The sequence below is a fragment of the Lithobates pipiens genome, unplaced genomic scaffold (assembly GCF_037356315.1).
Source record: "Lithobates pipiens isolate NorthernLeopardFrog02 unplaced genomic scaffold, aLitPip1_a1.2 Scaffold_1, whole genome shotgun sequence".
Lineage (NCBI taxonomy): Eukaryota > Metazoa > Chordata > Amphibia > Anura > Ranidae > Lithobates > Lithobates pipiens.
Genome location: NW_027507685.1, coordinates 53,543,105 through 53,560,460, shown reverse-complemented (window position 1 = coordinate 53,560,460; position 17,356 = coordinate 53,543,105). Strand labels below are relative to the sequence as shown.

Below are 17,356 nucleotides of genomic sequence, written 5' to 3'. Positions count from 1 at the left end.
AGAGAATTGTCATCAAAACCAGACCTCCCACGGGGAGAGGCCCAACATTGCAAGCTTTCCAGCCCAAAACAATAGTTTTCTGAGCTAGTGGTTATGCACTGTAAGTTATCAAAGGGAATTTACCCTTGTGAGTGAACACCTGGGCTTCTAGTACCGTCTATGGTCTCCTGGTGTCTCCAAAGAAAACAAAAGTCCAGCAACATTAATTGCCCCTGCTAAGGTGATCAACGGTGCAGAAGCAAAGGCATATAGCCCCTGGGTTCTTCTCAGTTCAAGCCACAAAAAACAAAAATTAGAAAAACCAAAGAGAAGGCCAAATCCGTGATAAGGGTGCCAGTTACCTTAACCCGCAGTTCCTCAACTAGGCTCCCTGTCATCCAAGGCATCTGATATAGTTTCCCGGATCTGGGATCAACTGTAAATATGGACTCCGCTGCGATGGCCATTGTCATAGAGACTAGAGCAGTCTGTGGAGAAGGCACTGGGTTTATTCACGTGGCATATATATTAAAAACAGAAAAAAAAATAAAAAAATATGAAAACGAGAACCAGAGGAAAATAACCAATAACTGGAAATCTACATAGTCTCAAAGAGGCTCTGTCACCTCAGGAGAACTTGACAGACATGCCTAGATTGTGTTAACTTTTACGGAGAATGGAGTAATGCATCAGGAACAGTGACTAGGCCGGTGACCTAAAAGAAAATTAGCCCGGGACCTCCTCTCTGGGCCTAGATAGTGCGGGTCTGGCGTTGGGAGTCCCCGTAGGAGGCTGACCGCCTTTGTTGTTCCTTGACCGCTTCGATAGGCGTTTCTCCGGTGTAGAAAGAGGTGAACTGGGAGGTGATCTGTTGCCCACTGGCAGATGAAATTCTTGATACCAGTCCGGAAGGGACACCAAGTCAATATGTAGGGCTTCGCTAAAATCCGGAAGATCTTGGGGAGTGCGGAGAGAGATCTGCTTACCGCCGTGCATGACAACTAGCGCGAAGGGGAAGCGCCAAGAGTACCTGATCTCCTTTTCCCTGAGAACATCCATCTGAGAACATCCAGCAGAGGGCGCAAAGCTCTTCTGTTACGTAGAGTGATTTGGGACAGGTCTTGAAAGAGCGTAATGGAGGCACCGTTAAAAATTATGCGATCATTTCTCCTGGCTCTTCTCATAATGTCTTCCTTGAGGGGGAAACTCTGGAGACAACATATAATGTCCCTAGGGGGGGCGGAATCCGGCCCTTTCATCCTAAGTGTTCTATGAGCGCGAACGAATTCTATTGCAGTGTCTTCTTGCCGGTCTAATAGGCTATTAAAAAGTCTCTGCAGTGCTGGGACAATCTGCTCCGTTTCTACCGATTCGGGTATCCCCTGTACCCTAATGTTGTTCCTCCTCCCCCTATTGTCCAAATCTTCTAACTCCCTGTCTCTGCGCTTCCCTGCAGTCTCTACTGTGGATATTTTTTCTGTGAGGACAAGCAGGTTGGATTTTAGGTCCGTAATGGCAGCCGAGAATGTGGACTTGATATCTGCCACGAAGCCAGACATATGATCATATGTAAGGGGTTTGGCGGTGTTCAAGAGGCCCCTACCTACATCCTCTGCTGCGGATTGGGAGTCCTCACTGAAATCCTCTTCTTCCCCATGTTCCAGCGCCATCTTGTCCGGCCTGCTCTGTCTTTGCACGGACTGGGAACGGAACATTTCGTTGATGTTCTGCGCGGTACCGCTGGAATGATTCCTCCGGGCACTGGAGTGGGGTGTGAGCTGGGTTTTCCGACCCATGGCTGGCTGCTAATAGTGGACAATTCGTGCTCTTGCCGACTCTCTCCCCGGAGCTCAACTAGTGCGCCGCCATCCTCGCCGCTGGCCAAGCCACGCCCCCAAAGTCAGGTATTTTTATATGTATGTACTCAATTTGTCAATCTTTGTTATATTTACAAAATAATAAACAAATTTCATGAGAAAAAAACTGACAACTCAGATTGGAGCCACAATACTAACAATCCAATGTTAGTACAGGGATCTCCCCTGCTGATCAAGAGCTGATCGGCAAACCTTTTTCGGTCATGCCTCTCGACTGAAACCGGCCGAACGGGCAGAATTTCAGACGATTTTCTATGTGGGCTGACAACACACAACTTTTTTGTTGACTGAGTGGTGTCAGCCCTGCCCAGGTTTTTCTTCCCAAATGACTCTCAGACATACAGTATAATCCAATCTGTGGACAGAACATGCTCTGAATTTCTGACATGTTCAACAGATTTTATTGGCACTTTTCAAACAGATATAATAAAACACTTTAGACTGTACATTTAACAGACCAAAATGGAGCACCGTTAGGGTTTAGCAGTAGTAGTCGGTTGTTATTACACCAGACCATAGGAGATAATCAGGTCGAGGTTTGCCCAAAACATAGCTCTCTTTTTACACACTTTGGAAACTTGTCTTGCTACCTGAGTGCCCTGTGTACTTCTTGTTGCTTACTGCATGATATGTTAAGCAGAGAATATGGCAAAATCAAGGAAGCCATAGGACAGGGGTGTCCAAACTTTTTTTCAAAGAGGGCCAGATTTCATGAAGTGAACATGCATGAGGGCCGACCATTTTGCCTGATTTTTTTTGAACCGTTAAAATTAAATGCAAATTAAATTTTTAACCAAAGTTTATTGCAAACGGCATACTTTTCATTTCGTCACATGGATGACAAATCTAAACAGGTGTTAAATCACTCTGCCTTTCATATATGAAGGCCGGATGAAAAAAAAAATCCAGGAAGCTGAAATATATGTCAGGAACATTCTAAAGTACATTAATAAAGGCTGTCAACTTTTAAGTTAAAAAAAAATATGAACAGGAACATAAAACCAAGTGTACATCTTGTGAAATATAGTCATAACGGATTTAGACCAACTGACATTAACTGAGATTTTACATTAATCTGAATTGAAAAATAAAACTTTTCTGCACTAATGTGAAGGGTGAACCTGATATCTGGACTGCAGCACATAGGCTAGGTCTGGGTCAAAGGCAGTGGTTTTGATGCGCAAAATGTCCCACAGGTGAGAGTCACTTAGTCTTGTCCTCACGCGGGTCTTGTTAAAGTTCATAACAGAGAATGTCTTCTCACATATATATGTTGAGCCAAACAAGTTCAGCATTTTCTTAGCCAATGTTCGAATCTCTTGAAACCGGCTTTTATCCAGTTGGCAGTAAAAGTTCACAAGAGAGAGCTGTTGGTGATGACTGCGCAACTCGCTGTCACAATGCAGCTCAATGAGCTCGAGCTGCAGCTGATCTGGAGTATCATCGGGGTCAACAGAGAATGGAGAGGAGAAAAGGCTGATCTCCTTTTCAATAGCTGCAAAATCCTGAAAGCGCCGTTTAAACTCCCCAGCCAGAGATGTGATGTCTGCTGCATATCTGCTCATTTGTGCACTGATATTGTCCTGTGGAAAACTGGTCATTATTTCCTGCAACGCTGAAAAATTTATAAGATTGGGTTGTGTTTGTGACAACTGCCTTGTGAAAAGTTGCAGCTTTGTTCCAAAGGCTTTGAGGTGTGAATACAGCTGGTTCACCGCTGCATCTTTCCCCTGAAGACTCGTGTTCAGGACATTCAGATGCTTGGTTATGTCAACTAGAATCCCCAAATCGGCCAGCCACATCGGATCAGATAGTTCTCGCATCAGTTGTCCCTTTTTTTTCCAAGATTTCTCTGATTTCCTTTTTGAGAGAGTAGAAACGCTGCAGTGCAGACCCCCGACTGAGCCATCTTACATTATCCTGATATAAAACATCTTCGTATTCAGCCTGGATGTCCAGAAGAAACTGTTTAAACTGGGGGTGGCACAGGGCTTTAGAGCGAATAAAATTATTAGTCTTCACCACCGGTTTCATAACATGGTCATATTTGAGATGTTTAGCACAGAGAACTTGTTGATGAATGATACAATGGAGTTTAATAGCTTTGCCTCCTTTTTCAATCACCTTGTTACAGATTAGGGTTGCTAATCCACTTCGCTCACCAGCCATGGTAGGTGCCCCATCACTAATAATCCCAGTAACTTTGTTCCAAGGCAGTTTCATGTCATTTATGGCGGAACTAACAGAAACAAACACATCTTTTCCTCTTGTTTGGTCTGTAAGGCTCTGGAGGTCAAGTAGCTCTTCAGTCACATTCATTTCCACCCCTCTCATAAAAATCAGCAACTGAGCCGTGTCAGATAGGTCCGTGCTTTCATCACAGGCTATTGAAAAGAAGTCAAAATCCGCTCCTTTGGATGTCAACTTTCTCTTAATAGCTGATGAAATCGCTTCAATTCTCCGTGCTACAGTGTTACGAGCCAGACAAATGTTGGCAAACTCTTGCTTCTCCTTGGGACAGATATTCTCCACCATTTTCATAAGGCATTCTTTGATGAACTCACCTTCAGCAAAAGATTTGCAATTTTTAGCAATTAACGTTGCCATCTCATAGCTTGCCTTTGTGGCATTTTAATTTGACTCACGGGCTCTTGTGAAAAATCTCTGTTGCGACATTAAAACAGCTTCAAGTTGCTTCAACTTTTCACTGCGGTCACGCCCTGTTAGCTTGTCTTATGTGCTATGTCGCGACTGGTAGTGCCTCTTGACATTGAATTCCTTATAAACAGCTACAGCCTCTTGGCATATCAGACAAACACAATGATTCTGTATTTCAGTGAAGAAATATTCCACTTTCCACTTGTCCTGGAAGCGGCGGCCCTCACTGTCAACTTTCCTTCTCTTGTTTACAGTAGCCATTTTAGAAATTGACCAGAAGGGGAAGGGATCACCTGAGCGCAGTGTCAGAGGTTTTGGTCTAAGCGTGTTTTCTTCCGATACACTAGTACACTGCCCAGCAAGAATTCTCCTACCTTTGCGGCTGTGTGTGGTGAAGATGAGCTGTTATTTGTATAAATAAATATATATATATATATATATATATATATATATATATATATATATATATATATATTTGGCCCCCAACAAATCCCAGATACTTCCGATCAGGGCAAGGATGAGCTATTTTTTCTATTCTTTCTGGCCCCCACTTGTAATCTTCCCCCAGGCTCAGATCAGGGCAAGGATGAGCTTGTTTTCCGATGTGTATATATATAAAATAATATATAATTGTGTACTGCTGACTTATCTTTCTTTCTTTCTCTTTATCTTTCTTTCTCTTTCTATTTCTCTTTATCTTTATTTCTCTTTATTTTTCTCTCCCGGAGCGCCTCTCACACCAGGTACCAGGACGCTGACAGCACGTGGCGCCGCAGCCAATCCCCGCCTCCAATCACAGGCACTGAGAGATCTGCAGCTGCTGCAGGGACATAACTCTGTGCTGTCAGCTTCCCGGAGGCTTTGGACCACCCCCAGCCCCTGCTTTCTCGGTGAGAGGTGGGGTGAGAGGCACTCGCAGCCAATCACCGGTGCCAATCCCCGCCAGAATCGCAGGCTCTGGAAGCTGCCGAATACACCCCAGCTTGTCAGTGAGGCGCTCGGGGTGTGCGGATCCAGGCGAGCCACTACATTATGAAAAGCTAAAGGCAAGGGGGGCCGTAAAAAAATGCGGGCCAGACTTTGGACATGACTGCCATAGGAGATTGTGCAAAAGTAAGAAATTCAAGAGCAGACTAGTTATAACCAGAAGTATCAAAATTTAAATTAGCCTTTCATAACTAAAATTCAAGATTGCTATTACTAACTGGTAATGAACCACTAGTTTCAAGAGTTGCCATATCTCTGACTTTCAAAATGTTGAATATTAAATGGTCTAAGAAGAGTCAAAGGTCTTTATCCACATGACTGTTTAAGATCAGTGATTTTAATTATTGAAGCTAGAGGTTAGCATGATCGGCAGGTATCATTTGTAGAATAGCATGCCTGAAATGGCAGCTTCCATGTTTCTTCCTGGAAAGGTTTGCATTAGTATCACCTTCCTAGCAAAGGATGCTAGGTATATCTAGTTTTTGACATTTGCATTGCCCTTCCATGTGCTTCTTGCTGTGAAGGCCAGTTATAGATGGGGGCAGGGGCCACTTGTTTGTTACTGGTATAATATTGGCGAGGGGACACACTGGACATCTTTGCTGCCATTGTGCTATGTGCTGGGTGTCTGGTGTGCCCCTGTGCCTTTAACCACTTCACTACAGGGCATTTATACACCCTTCCTTACCAGACCAATTTTTAGCTTTCAGCGCTCTCACACTTTGAATGCCAATTACTCAGTCATGCAACACTGTACCCAAACAAAATTTTTATCATTTTTTCATACAAATAGAGCTTTCTTTTGGTGGTATTTAATCACCACTGGGTTTTAAATTTTTTGTGACATAAGTGAAAAAAGAGCGAAAATTTTGAAAAAAAAACACTTTTTTTTAAGTTTCTATGATAAAATTTTGCAAATAACTAATTTTTGTTCATAAATTTGGGCCAAAATTTATACTGCTACATCTCTTTGGTAAAAATAACCCAAATTAGTGGATATGATTTAGTCTCTTTGAAAGTTATAGAGTCTACAAGCTATGGTGCAAATCATTGAAAATTGATCACATCTAATCACACCTGATGCACTGACGGCCTATCTCATTTCTTGAGGCTCTGAAATGTCAGGAAAGTACAAATACCCCCCAAATGACCCCTTTTTGAAAAGTAGACAGTCAAAGGTATTTAGTAAGAGGCATGGGGAGTTTTTTGAAGTTGTATTTTTTTCCCACAATTCTTGGGAAAAAGAAGAATTTTTTTTTTTTTTTTTTTTTTTTTTACAAAATTGTCATAACAAGTTATTTCTCATACACAGCATATGCATACTTCCAATTACACCCCAAAATACATTCTGCTACTCATCCTGAGTATGGCGACACCACTGGTGTGTGGCTTTTACACAGCCTGGCCACATACAAAGGCCCAACATGCAGGGAGCGCCGTCAGGCGTTCTAGGAGCATAAATGACACCTCTAATTTCCTAGCGATCTATTACATTTGTGAAGTCCCTGGAGCACCAGGACAATGGAATTACCCACAAAATGACTCCATTTTGGAAAACAAACACCCCAAAGTATATTCTATGAAGCATTGAGTCTTTTGAACGATTAATTTTTTTACACAAGTCTTCAGAAAACGTGGAAAGAAAATGAAAATCTTTTTTTTTTCTTTAAGGCCGCGTACACACGCAGGGACTGTTCGCTCAACTTTGTCCGTCAAACAGTTTCAGCGGACAGTCCGCTCAAAATTAGCATGGACGGACTTGCCCACACACGACAAACGAACAGTCCACTGAAACCGTGCGCGATGACGTGAACGGCACGTACGATGGGACTAGAAAACGACGTCCTATACACTGCAATGCAAACTTCGGCGTGTAAATCCTTTCTGAGCATGCGCGGAACTTAGTTTGACGAACAAGCCTACACACAAGGGGACTGTTCGCTGAAACAAAGTTTCAGCGGGCAGTTTTTCGGAATTTCCGAAAAACTTTGTTCAGCAGACTGTCCGCTGAAACTGTCCGCTGAAAAGCCCACACACGAGCGGACTGTCCGCCGAAACACTGTTCAGCGGACAAAGTTGAGCGAACAGTCCCCGCGTGTGTACGCGGCCTTACACAAATAAGATATTTCTAACACATAGCATGTATATAGCAAAAATTACACCCCAAAACACATTCTGCTACTCCTCCTGAGTATTGTGATACCACATGTGTGAGACTTTTACACAGCCTGGCCATATACAGAGGTCCAACATTGAAGTAGTACCTTCAAGCGTAATAGGAGCATAAATTACACATCTTATTTCATTCCTACCTATCACACTTTTGAAGATCCTGGAGCACCAGGACAATGGAGTTACCCCATTTTGGAAAGCAAACACCTCAACGTGTATTCTATGGGGCATGGGCTGCAAGTAGGTACTCGGGTACTCTGACGGGCTGGTGACAGATACTCCGTTACTCTGACGGGCTGGTGACAGGTACTCCGTTACTCCGACGGACTGGTGACAGGTACCCCGTTACTCAGATGGGCTGGTGACAGGTACTCGGGTACTCCGACGGGCTGGTGACAGGTACTTAGGTACTCCGATGGACTGTGACGGGTATGCGGGTACTCAGATGAACTGTGACAGGTACTCAGATGAACTGTGACAGGTACTCAGGTACTCAGATGGGCTGTGACAGGTACTCAGGTACTCGGGTAGTCAGATGGACTGTGACAGGTACTCAGATGGACTATGACAGGTACTCAGATACTCAGATGGGCGGTGACAGGTACTCGGGTACTCAGATGGGTTGTGACAGATATTCGGGTACTCAGATGGGCTGACAGGTACTCAGGTACTCGGATACTCAGATGGACTGTGACAGGTACTCAGATGGACTGTGACAGGTACTCGGGTACTCCGGTACTCAGATGGGCTGTGACAAGTACTCAGGTACTCAGATGGGCTGACAGGTACTCAGGTACTCCGGTACTCAGATGGGCTGTGACAGGTACTCAGGTACTCGGGTACTCAGATGGGCTGTGTCAGGTACTCGGGTACTCAGATGGGCTGTGACAGGTACTCAGGTACTCTGGTACTCAGATGGGCTGTGATAGGTGCTCAGGTACTCGGGTACTCATATGGGTTGTGACAGGTACTCAGGTAACCGGGTACTCAGAGCTGTTCTAGAAGCTTCAGCTGTGTCAGGGCTGAGAGCCTGGATGGTTTTGTGTAGAAGCTGATTGCAGGACTTCACCACGAGGGATCTGGTCTAGAGAAAGACTATCTCACTCACTGGACCGGAGAAAACTGGAAAGTGGCAGCTGTCTAGGGGACTTAAAGACCCTGAATTTACCCGTGACTGGGCAGTTTTTTTGGAAATTGCACTGGCTACCAGTAGTTGTTCATTGGATTAAGGTAACCAGATGCCAAAGAAACTTGCCTCATGATTCCCCGCTATGAGGCCTTTTCAGAAAGTTATCTCATGGTGTTCAGCTGTGGGGTTTAGACTGTCCAACATTTACGTTTACTTAAGGAGAAGATTGTCCTCTAGCTGCTATGTGCTAATTGTTTTGGCATATCTCATGCCCTAACTCTGTGATGGCGAATCTTGGCACCCCAGATGTTTTGGAACTACATTTCCCATGATGCTCAACTACATTGCAGAGTGCTTGATCATTATGGGAAATGTAGTTCCAAAACATCTTGGGTGCCAAAGTTCACCATCACTGCACTTAACCCCTCTCCTGTTTAAAGTTTTGCAAGCATTACATTTCGAAAAGACATCCCCTAGACCAGTGATGGCAAACCTCGGCACCCCAGATGTTTTGGAACTACATTTCCCATGATCCTCATGCACTCTGCAGTGTAGTTGAGCATCATGGGCAATGTAGTTCCAAAACATCTGGGGTGCCAAGTTTTGCCATCACTGCCTTAGACTGAGTTATTGGAGCTGAATGGACTGGGGCTTACTGGGACGGGCAACCTCTGTACTATTAGGGAAGAATCGGTTAATTCCAGGGATCCCTGCAGGGATAGCTCTACACTTTAAAAAACCTTTCCAAACCTTTCCAAGCTCACTAGCATAAAAACATGAAAAAGGTGGTGATAGCCCAGTATAAAAGCTTAGATTGTACTGTCTGCCACTAGACTGTTAAGATTTAAGTGGCAATAGTGGCATCCATGTTTCTCCTATGACAAGATACCCTTGTGTGATTTTACTGTTTGATATGTGAAAAAACCTCTGTCAATTTTAATAATGTTTCTGCCTTCTCTTTTCAACTGCAGGGCCTGCTTATTCCACTTCCGCTATGTAGGGAAGAGAAGCATTGCCAGGTACAGTGTTTATTTGTTGTAAACCACCAAATGTCTGCTTACCTAGTGACTCTAATATTGTAGATTAAGTAGGTTCTAAAACCAAAGGATGTATAGTTGCAGACAAAAGTCTGCATAATAAGAGTAACCAAAGCAAAACATTTCCAATATGTGATTAAATTCCAAATACAGGTTGGAATAAAAAAAAAATCCCTGCAGTGTATGGTGGGGGGTTACAGTGTGTCTAGGGGAGAGAAGGCTGCCAGGAGCACCTTAGAGAGGATGCTTCACAGGGCTGGTTGCACTACTGGGTAAAATCCTGCTGGGGCCAGAAATAAGTTAAGTATTACTCCTTATACCTTTACCCGTAGGCAAAAGTGAGCATTTAACCCTTGCCGCTGGGAGAGACACACTTTTCCGAGTCCCAATGCACACTTAAATCCTAGCAAATCTGAAGGGGTGAGGTATAACAGAGGCTGCTGGGAGCGATCAAAAAGCAGATGTCTTAATACATCCTTGAGTGGTTTTAAATAGTGGTGAAAGCATCATTACTATTTTCACATTTCTTTTTTTTACATAAACGTTTTTATATATTTGTCTTTTTTGTATACTGTGAAGGAAAATGGATACAATATGCCTTAACCCCAAATGTCAGGGACCACAAGAGCCAAATGTCAGGGTCCATCTGACATTTATCAGGGACCACCAGTGCCAAATATCAGGGACCATCAGTTCAGCTTGTCAGTCCCACCAGTGCCTCATGTCAGTCCCACCAGTGCCTCATGTCAGTCCCACCAGTGCCTCATGTCAGTCCCACCAGCGCTTCATGTCAGTCCCACCAGTGCAGAGCGGGGATTATTATCAGTAATCACCTGCATGACACAGCGGGGATGTCCCGCTGTGTCGGGTATAGTATACGAGAAAACAATAAAAACAGGTAGGTATCTGCACTACTGAAAAACTACTAATATTGGAAGAGGAAAGCAGCCAGCACTATTTGTTGATAAGCAAATATAAAAATATAAAAAGTCCAAATGCGGTGCTAATACAAAGCAACAGTCTTTGAGTTAAAATAGGAAATTATGATAATCCCTTCACCAGTTTTCAGTGTGTATAGAAAGCACACCACACCACGTGAGACTCAAATCTGCTTACCAGATATCAGCAAGTGATAGGCATTGATTATTAAATTCCCAAGGGATCACATCTGAACTCGTCAATCACCAGTAAGTAAATGGTTAAAATACACTGGAAAGCTTGTATCCATTCACTTGTCCCAGGCAGCAACAAAGCAGTAAACTTCTAGCAGTCAGTGGGCGTCTCACCAAATCAAGGGGAAATCTGACCAATGATCAATTTCTGATCAATGATAGTTGATCAATGATAGTTTAACAAACATTTAGTGATGCTATAAATAAAAATTATACATTTTATTCTGTAATTTGTGTTGATTAGAATTATGATGATGGTACAAATAGTAAACTTGTTTTCAAACGAAATAAAGACAACACTTAAAAAAGGAATAGTCAACTTGAATAAATAAAATAATAACGATTAAAAATAAACAAAGGAAAATCAGAAAAATAAGGGGAAGAAGGAGTTAATAAGTGTTGATTTAGACTAAAGGTTAATAAAGGATTAAATAGAAAAAACATTTTAAAAATGTATTAAATATCAGGTTGCTTTAACTGACATCCTATGAAGATTGAGGCCCATCCCTTGCAGTCAGAAGATCCATTTTTAACAGCTTCAGTTACAATTACTGGCAATTCAAAGCCGGAAGAGGCAGCTGGACAGAAATGCTACTGCCAATGCCTTGTGTAATGTTTCATCAAGTTTGTTTGGGTATGTTTTTGGAATTGGCAATTGGCATTTTTTTTTTCCCTGCTGTAAGCAAATTGGATCATGCTTTGCTGGGGTTTTTTTTGCCTTCCTTTGGATCAAATATCAGTATCGCAATGTGGGATTTTCCTTTTTTTTATTTATTTTTTTGGTTGAACTAAATGGACTTGTCTTTTTCCAACCTGACTAATGCAGGCCATACACAGTCGAATTTCGAACTAATTTTCTTTTTAAAATCAGAAAATTCGTTTTTTTGTGATCCGATGATGCCACCATTGATTTTCGAAATTTGGCCGACCAAGCCTTCAATTTCACCTCATGTTGCTACAGAAAATAATTTTCTTGGCTGGGAATCTTCTTTTCTCTCTGTAAATTTTCGTTTATCTCCGTACATTTTCTTTTCTTATTACGTTTCTCGCACGATTCTCCCATCATTGATTAGAAAATCGTTTGTTTTTCTAAAAATTTCCAACATGTCCGATTCCTCAAATTTTATTTCCGCACGAAAATCGGCTGTTGCTGCAGCCCACTAATGGTGCGAAATTCATACGAAAATTCTTAGATACGATTTTCGAAAGAAAATTCTTTCGAAATTCGAACCGTGTATGGCCGGCATAACTATCATAAGCTTGCCCCCAGGCACACCCTAATCATCCCTGTGCTCTGTATATGTTGCACACCTTTCATTAGTGCTGACTGCCTGCAAAATGTCTGTCCTGTCCTTGTGTAACTCGGTCACCACCACTGGGGTTGGGTCCGGCCAGCAAAAACAGCTGTGCTGCGAGTGGGAGGTGATTGAGCAGGGAGCTACTGTGGAGTAACTCAGTTGCATTTGCCCATGCAGCTTCTATAGTTACGGCTGCAGGTCCCGCAGGTGACAGTGGAGTGATCTACATCTGCACTCCGCATCCCCCCCCCCCCGGCTCTCTCTCTCTCCCTTAGAAGCAGTGGACTAGTGGAGCCTGGAGAGCGGCAGACTAGCAGCTGCAGCCTGATAGATCGAGTTGAGTGAGACAGCACTGAGCAGGGCACCTATATACATACATACATACTTTTTTGATGACAAGCCAGGGTTCACTCAATGTAGATGTGGTAATCCTTCCCTCTTTTGCTGTCAGAATACACCAAGCAGCACTGCCAGCTATAGCCAGTGGTGCTGATTGTGCGGGGGAAATCTTACAGGGCGTTTGTACAGAAATCAAATGGTAGATTGACTTCTTTGCAACCTCCCTGCCCATACAAGAATAAATATCCCTGCTAAACTGACCAAATTTTGGTCCATTTATTGTTCACTAAAGTACTCAGTCTCTACAGGTATATGAATAGTTGAGAGTATTTGATTATGTGACAAGGAGATAGATTTACTAAGAGAAAATTGGCTGTACACATTGCAAAGTGCAGTTGCACTTTGCAAGAGCATTTAGCTCCAGTGCTAAGTAAATGAGCAGAAGCTCTACTGACTTCCACCATCCAATCATGTGCCAGCAAAATTTTTTTTTTTTTCCTTGCATGTGATTGGGTATTCTGTGCAAAGTGAAGCTTTACCTAATTTATTAAGCTCTGGAGCAAATGCTCTTGCAGAGAGCACTGCCTATTTGGATTTAGTAAATTAACCCCAAAGTCTGTTTAAAGGTAGGATCAATAAATGACACCTCAATTGCTAGCATGATTGTATCATTTAAGGGGTCCTAACAAATTTAGGGGTCCTAACAAATCAGCATATCTTTTATCTTTTCTGTGCTTTTAAATTCCAGCAACAAAAACATACTTATTTAGCTGCAAATAATTCTAAGATGATCACATAATAAAGTCATCTCTGAGTCTGCAGTAAAATACAGAGCCTGTAGACTGCTGGGCATCAGATAATAAACATTTACAGCTGTGTATCAACTGTCTACTGATCAAAGGAAATGTTACATCTTTCTTTGAACAGTCCAAAAACCAGGAACCTAATGACGCCAAAGAAGATTTAAAAAAAACTCCAAATTTATCTTAATTATTGTTATTAATGTATTTACTGAACCAACACTGAATTTACAAATCTACATTCTGTATTTTTTTGAAGCTCGCAATCTTTAAAAGTACATAAAAAAGTGAAGTCCTTTTAAGCCCCATACACACTACCAGATTTTCTGCTGATTTTTTTCTTTCGGAATTACCAAAACCATATAATATGAGGTCAAACCTTATGTCGCGTACACACGAGCGGATTGTATGGCGTACTTAGTCCGTCGAAACACATTTCAGCGGACAATCCGCTCGTGTGTGGGCTTCAGCTGACTTTTTCAGCGTGCAGTCCGGAGTACTAAGAATTTCGGTTTTTCCGAAATTCTGTCTGTCGTACTTTGGTTTCAGCGGACAATACGGTCGTCAGTATGCTAGTCGGACGGACTAAGAATGACGCATGCCCAGAAAGGATTTACAGGGCTTTGCTGTGTCTTGGACTTCCTATTTCTAGTCCCGTCGTACGTGTTGTACGTCATCGCGCAAGCTTTCGTCTGACTGTTTGGGTATCCGTGTGTGGTCAAGTCCGTTCAGTGGAAAGTACGACGGACTGTCCGTCGGTTTGTATGACGGACTAAGTACGCCATACAATCCGCTCGTGTGTACGCGGCATTAGGAGTTTTAATGTGTATGCAATCAGGCAGGCCCTTGCACTACATGGTTTTGGTAAATCTGAAGGAAAAAATCAGCAGAAAATCTGATAGTGTGTATGGGGCTTAAGCGTATAATGCAGTGTGATAGTAGCTTGCAAAAATAAAAAGGGCATGTTGGTGCCATGGCTGGTGCACCCATAACTGCAGTCTCCCCTCTATTGACTCAAATACACAAGATTGTCTACAAGATTTGGGACCCATTTTTTATTCATTTGATTCAGTTTCACAATGTATTCAGCTCCAGGAATGCCTTGGGGATAGCCAAGTCTGGAATGGTGCACCCTGCAATCACAGCAAGAACTATGGTACATGCTCCATGTTGGCATCTTTGTTTTACACTTCCAGTACCCTTTATTGGCAACATATCAATTTTAAACCCTCAGTCTTGACTTAGGTGCCCATTTTTATTTTACAAACATTTTATTAACAGCCTGAGTAATATACAGTATGAACAAGTATTATGATAGTACTGTTCATAAAGTAGGTTCATAGAGAATACACTATAAAGAGTTGGCTCGTTATATCAATACAATGGAGTAAGCCGTCATGGACATGTCATTTCAAAAAGAACATGAACTCTAGACAGGGTAATGTATAATCATAGTCACAAATGATGCATAGTGAATAGATACAATAAACGTGAGTAACCCAGAATTGGGTTGCCAAAAGAAAATGCGTAATCACAGGCTGTTGGTAAAAATAGAAGAATAGCACAAAAAAAGGAAGTACAGAAAAACGTTTTGGGAAGGTCATAAGAAAAGAGGGTTCCTAAAAACTAGGAGGGTTAAAGCGGAAGTAAACCCATCGATCTAACAGTTTGAAAAAACAGTTACATTCCCGGCATGCCAGAAATGCTAACTGTCACATTGGTTGTTCTCTCAACCAAACTGTCAAACCATCCAATGGCTGGTGTCATAACTGATCACATGTGCAGCTTCATGGCAGTTAAAGATTAAACGGAGGCCAAGATGGCAGCTTCCTTGGCTGAAAACGATAGGAGGGTTTACTTCCACTTTAAGGGGGGAGGGTGGGGGCCCAGGGGGTTGCTCTATCCGTCTCATCAATTGGTAAGTAAAGCTTTCTCAAATCTCAGTGGACAAGTGTATGATATCCAGGATTGCCATACATGTAGAAAATGTTCATGGGTATTGGTCAAGATTATCTCATTAACCATTATGGGCTCCATTCACAAAGCAGTATTTACTGCTTTAAGAAATGCAGTAAAAAAGCACATAGAATTCTTTTAAAGTTTTACGGCATAGACTAAAAAATGCTTCTAAAATACCACATATGGTATATATCTCATGAAACCACGCAGTATTTTATCTCATCAATATCCAGTGGGGTGGATACAGTGAAGAAGAATTAGAACCCTGTCAGTTTTTATTGCTAGTAAAGAAGTAAAATGGTTTAAACTGTAGAAATATGCCAACTCACTAAGTCAGCGCGGTCCCTGCAGCATATGTATTAATCCAAAATTAAACAAAAGTGACTAGAATACCAGTCAAAGGGAAGCTGCTTTCACGGGGACACACGGGGTGTATAAAAAAACAACTAAGTTAAATTAAGTAAATAAAAAATATCTTTATAAATGCCAAATCTTGAGTAAAAATAGTATAAAAAAAAAAAAAAATCACACACATAAATAAATACCCTTCTTCCACCAATAAAAAGGCAACATTGTAGATGAAGGGTATTTATATAAGTGTATTTTCTTTCAATATTTGACATTTATAAAGATATTTTGTATGTACTTGATCACTTCAATACCGGGCACTTTTACCGTCTTCCTGCCCAGGCCAATTTTCCCACAAATAGAGCTTTCTTTTTGGTGGTATTTAATCACTGCTGGATTTTTTATTTTTATTTTTTTCTTAGTTTCTGTCATAAAATTTAGTAAAAATTAAATTTTTCTCCTTCACTGATGTGTGCTGATGAGGCTGCACTGATGAGGGGGCACTAGAGGGAACTGATGAGGTGGCACTGATGAGCAATGATGAGCACTGATGGGCACTGAAAGGCAGCACTGACTTGCTTCACTGATGGGCACAAATTGGCATCATTAATGGGCACAGACTGGCATCACTGATGGACACTGTTGGTGCTGCACTGATCATCAGGGCATTGATGATCAGTGCCCTGATTATTTGTACAGGCCTCCCCTGTGAGAAAATGCTGCTGATTGGTTGTTCTCGCCTTACACCCTGTTAGTGTGAGGTGAGGAGAGCCGATAACCGACATTTCCTTGTTAATATGACCAGCTGTGATTGGACACAGCTAATCACATGGGTAAAGAGCCATATCATCAGCTCTTTACTGAGATTGCACGTCCGCAGACACTGGGCCAACGTCACATGATGTCAGGTGTCATGACACAGAACACCCACTAACTCCTGCCTGCCATATAGACAAATGGTGGGGGGCACCATTTGTCTATATGGCAGGCAGGAGTTAGTTAATCGGTTCCCGACCAGCGCACGCCGATGTACGTTGGCAGAATGACACGGACAGGCAAATGGGTGTACAAGTACGTCCCTTTAAATTTGCCGCCATGCCATTGCGTGTGCACCGCCGCCCGGGACCTCCGTGAGTCGGGTCGCGGGTCCCGCGCACTTGATCACTGTGTGGGAGAAAGAAGGGGGAGATGCTAATGTAAACAAGGATCTCCCTGTTCTGCCTAGTGACTGTCACTGATCTCTGCTCCCTGTGATTGGGAGCAAAGACCAGTGACATGTCACATGTAGCCACGCCCCCCCCACAGTTAGAAACACGACCCAGGACACACTTAACCCTTACCCTGCCCCCTAGTGGTTAACCCCTTCACTGCCAGTGTCATTTGCACAGGAATCAGTGCATTTGTATAGCAATGATTGCTGTATAAATGACAATGGTCCCAAAAATGTGTCAAAAATGTCTGATGTGTCCACCATAATGTCACAGTCACAATAAAAATCGCATTACTAGTAAAAAAAAAAAGATTACTAAAAATGCCATAAAACTATCCCCTATTTTGTAAACGCTATAACTTTTGCGCAAACTAATCAATAATCGCTTATT

At 42.4% G+C, this 17,356-nt stretch overlaps 1 protein-coding gene across 2 annotated transcripts in view; it reads left to right on the top strand.

Annotated features, from left to right (window-relative positions):
* The window catches only part of DOCK11 (dedicator of cytokinesis 11), a 551,771-nt gene that overhangs the window by 239,806 nt on the left and 294,609 nt on the right, over window positions 1-17,356 (top strand). For both annotated transcript variants that reach the window (XM_077493986.1, XM_077493985.1), the window contains one exon: window positions 9,774-9,821. In XM_077493986.1, coding sequence (XP_077350112.1) covers window positions 9,774-9,821 — 48 coding nt within the window. The remainder of the gene's footprint in view (window positions 1-9,773; window positions 9,822-17,356) is intronic.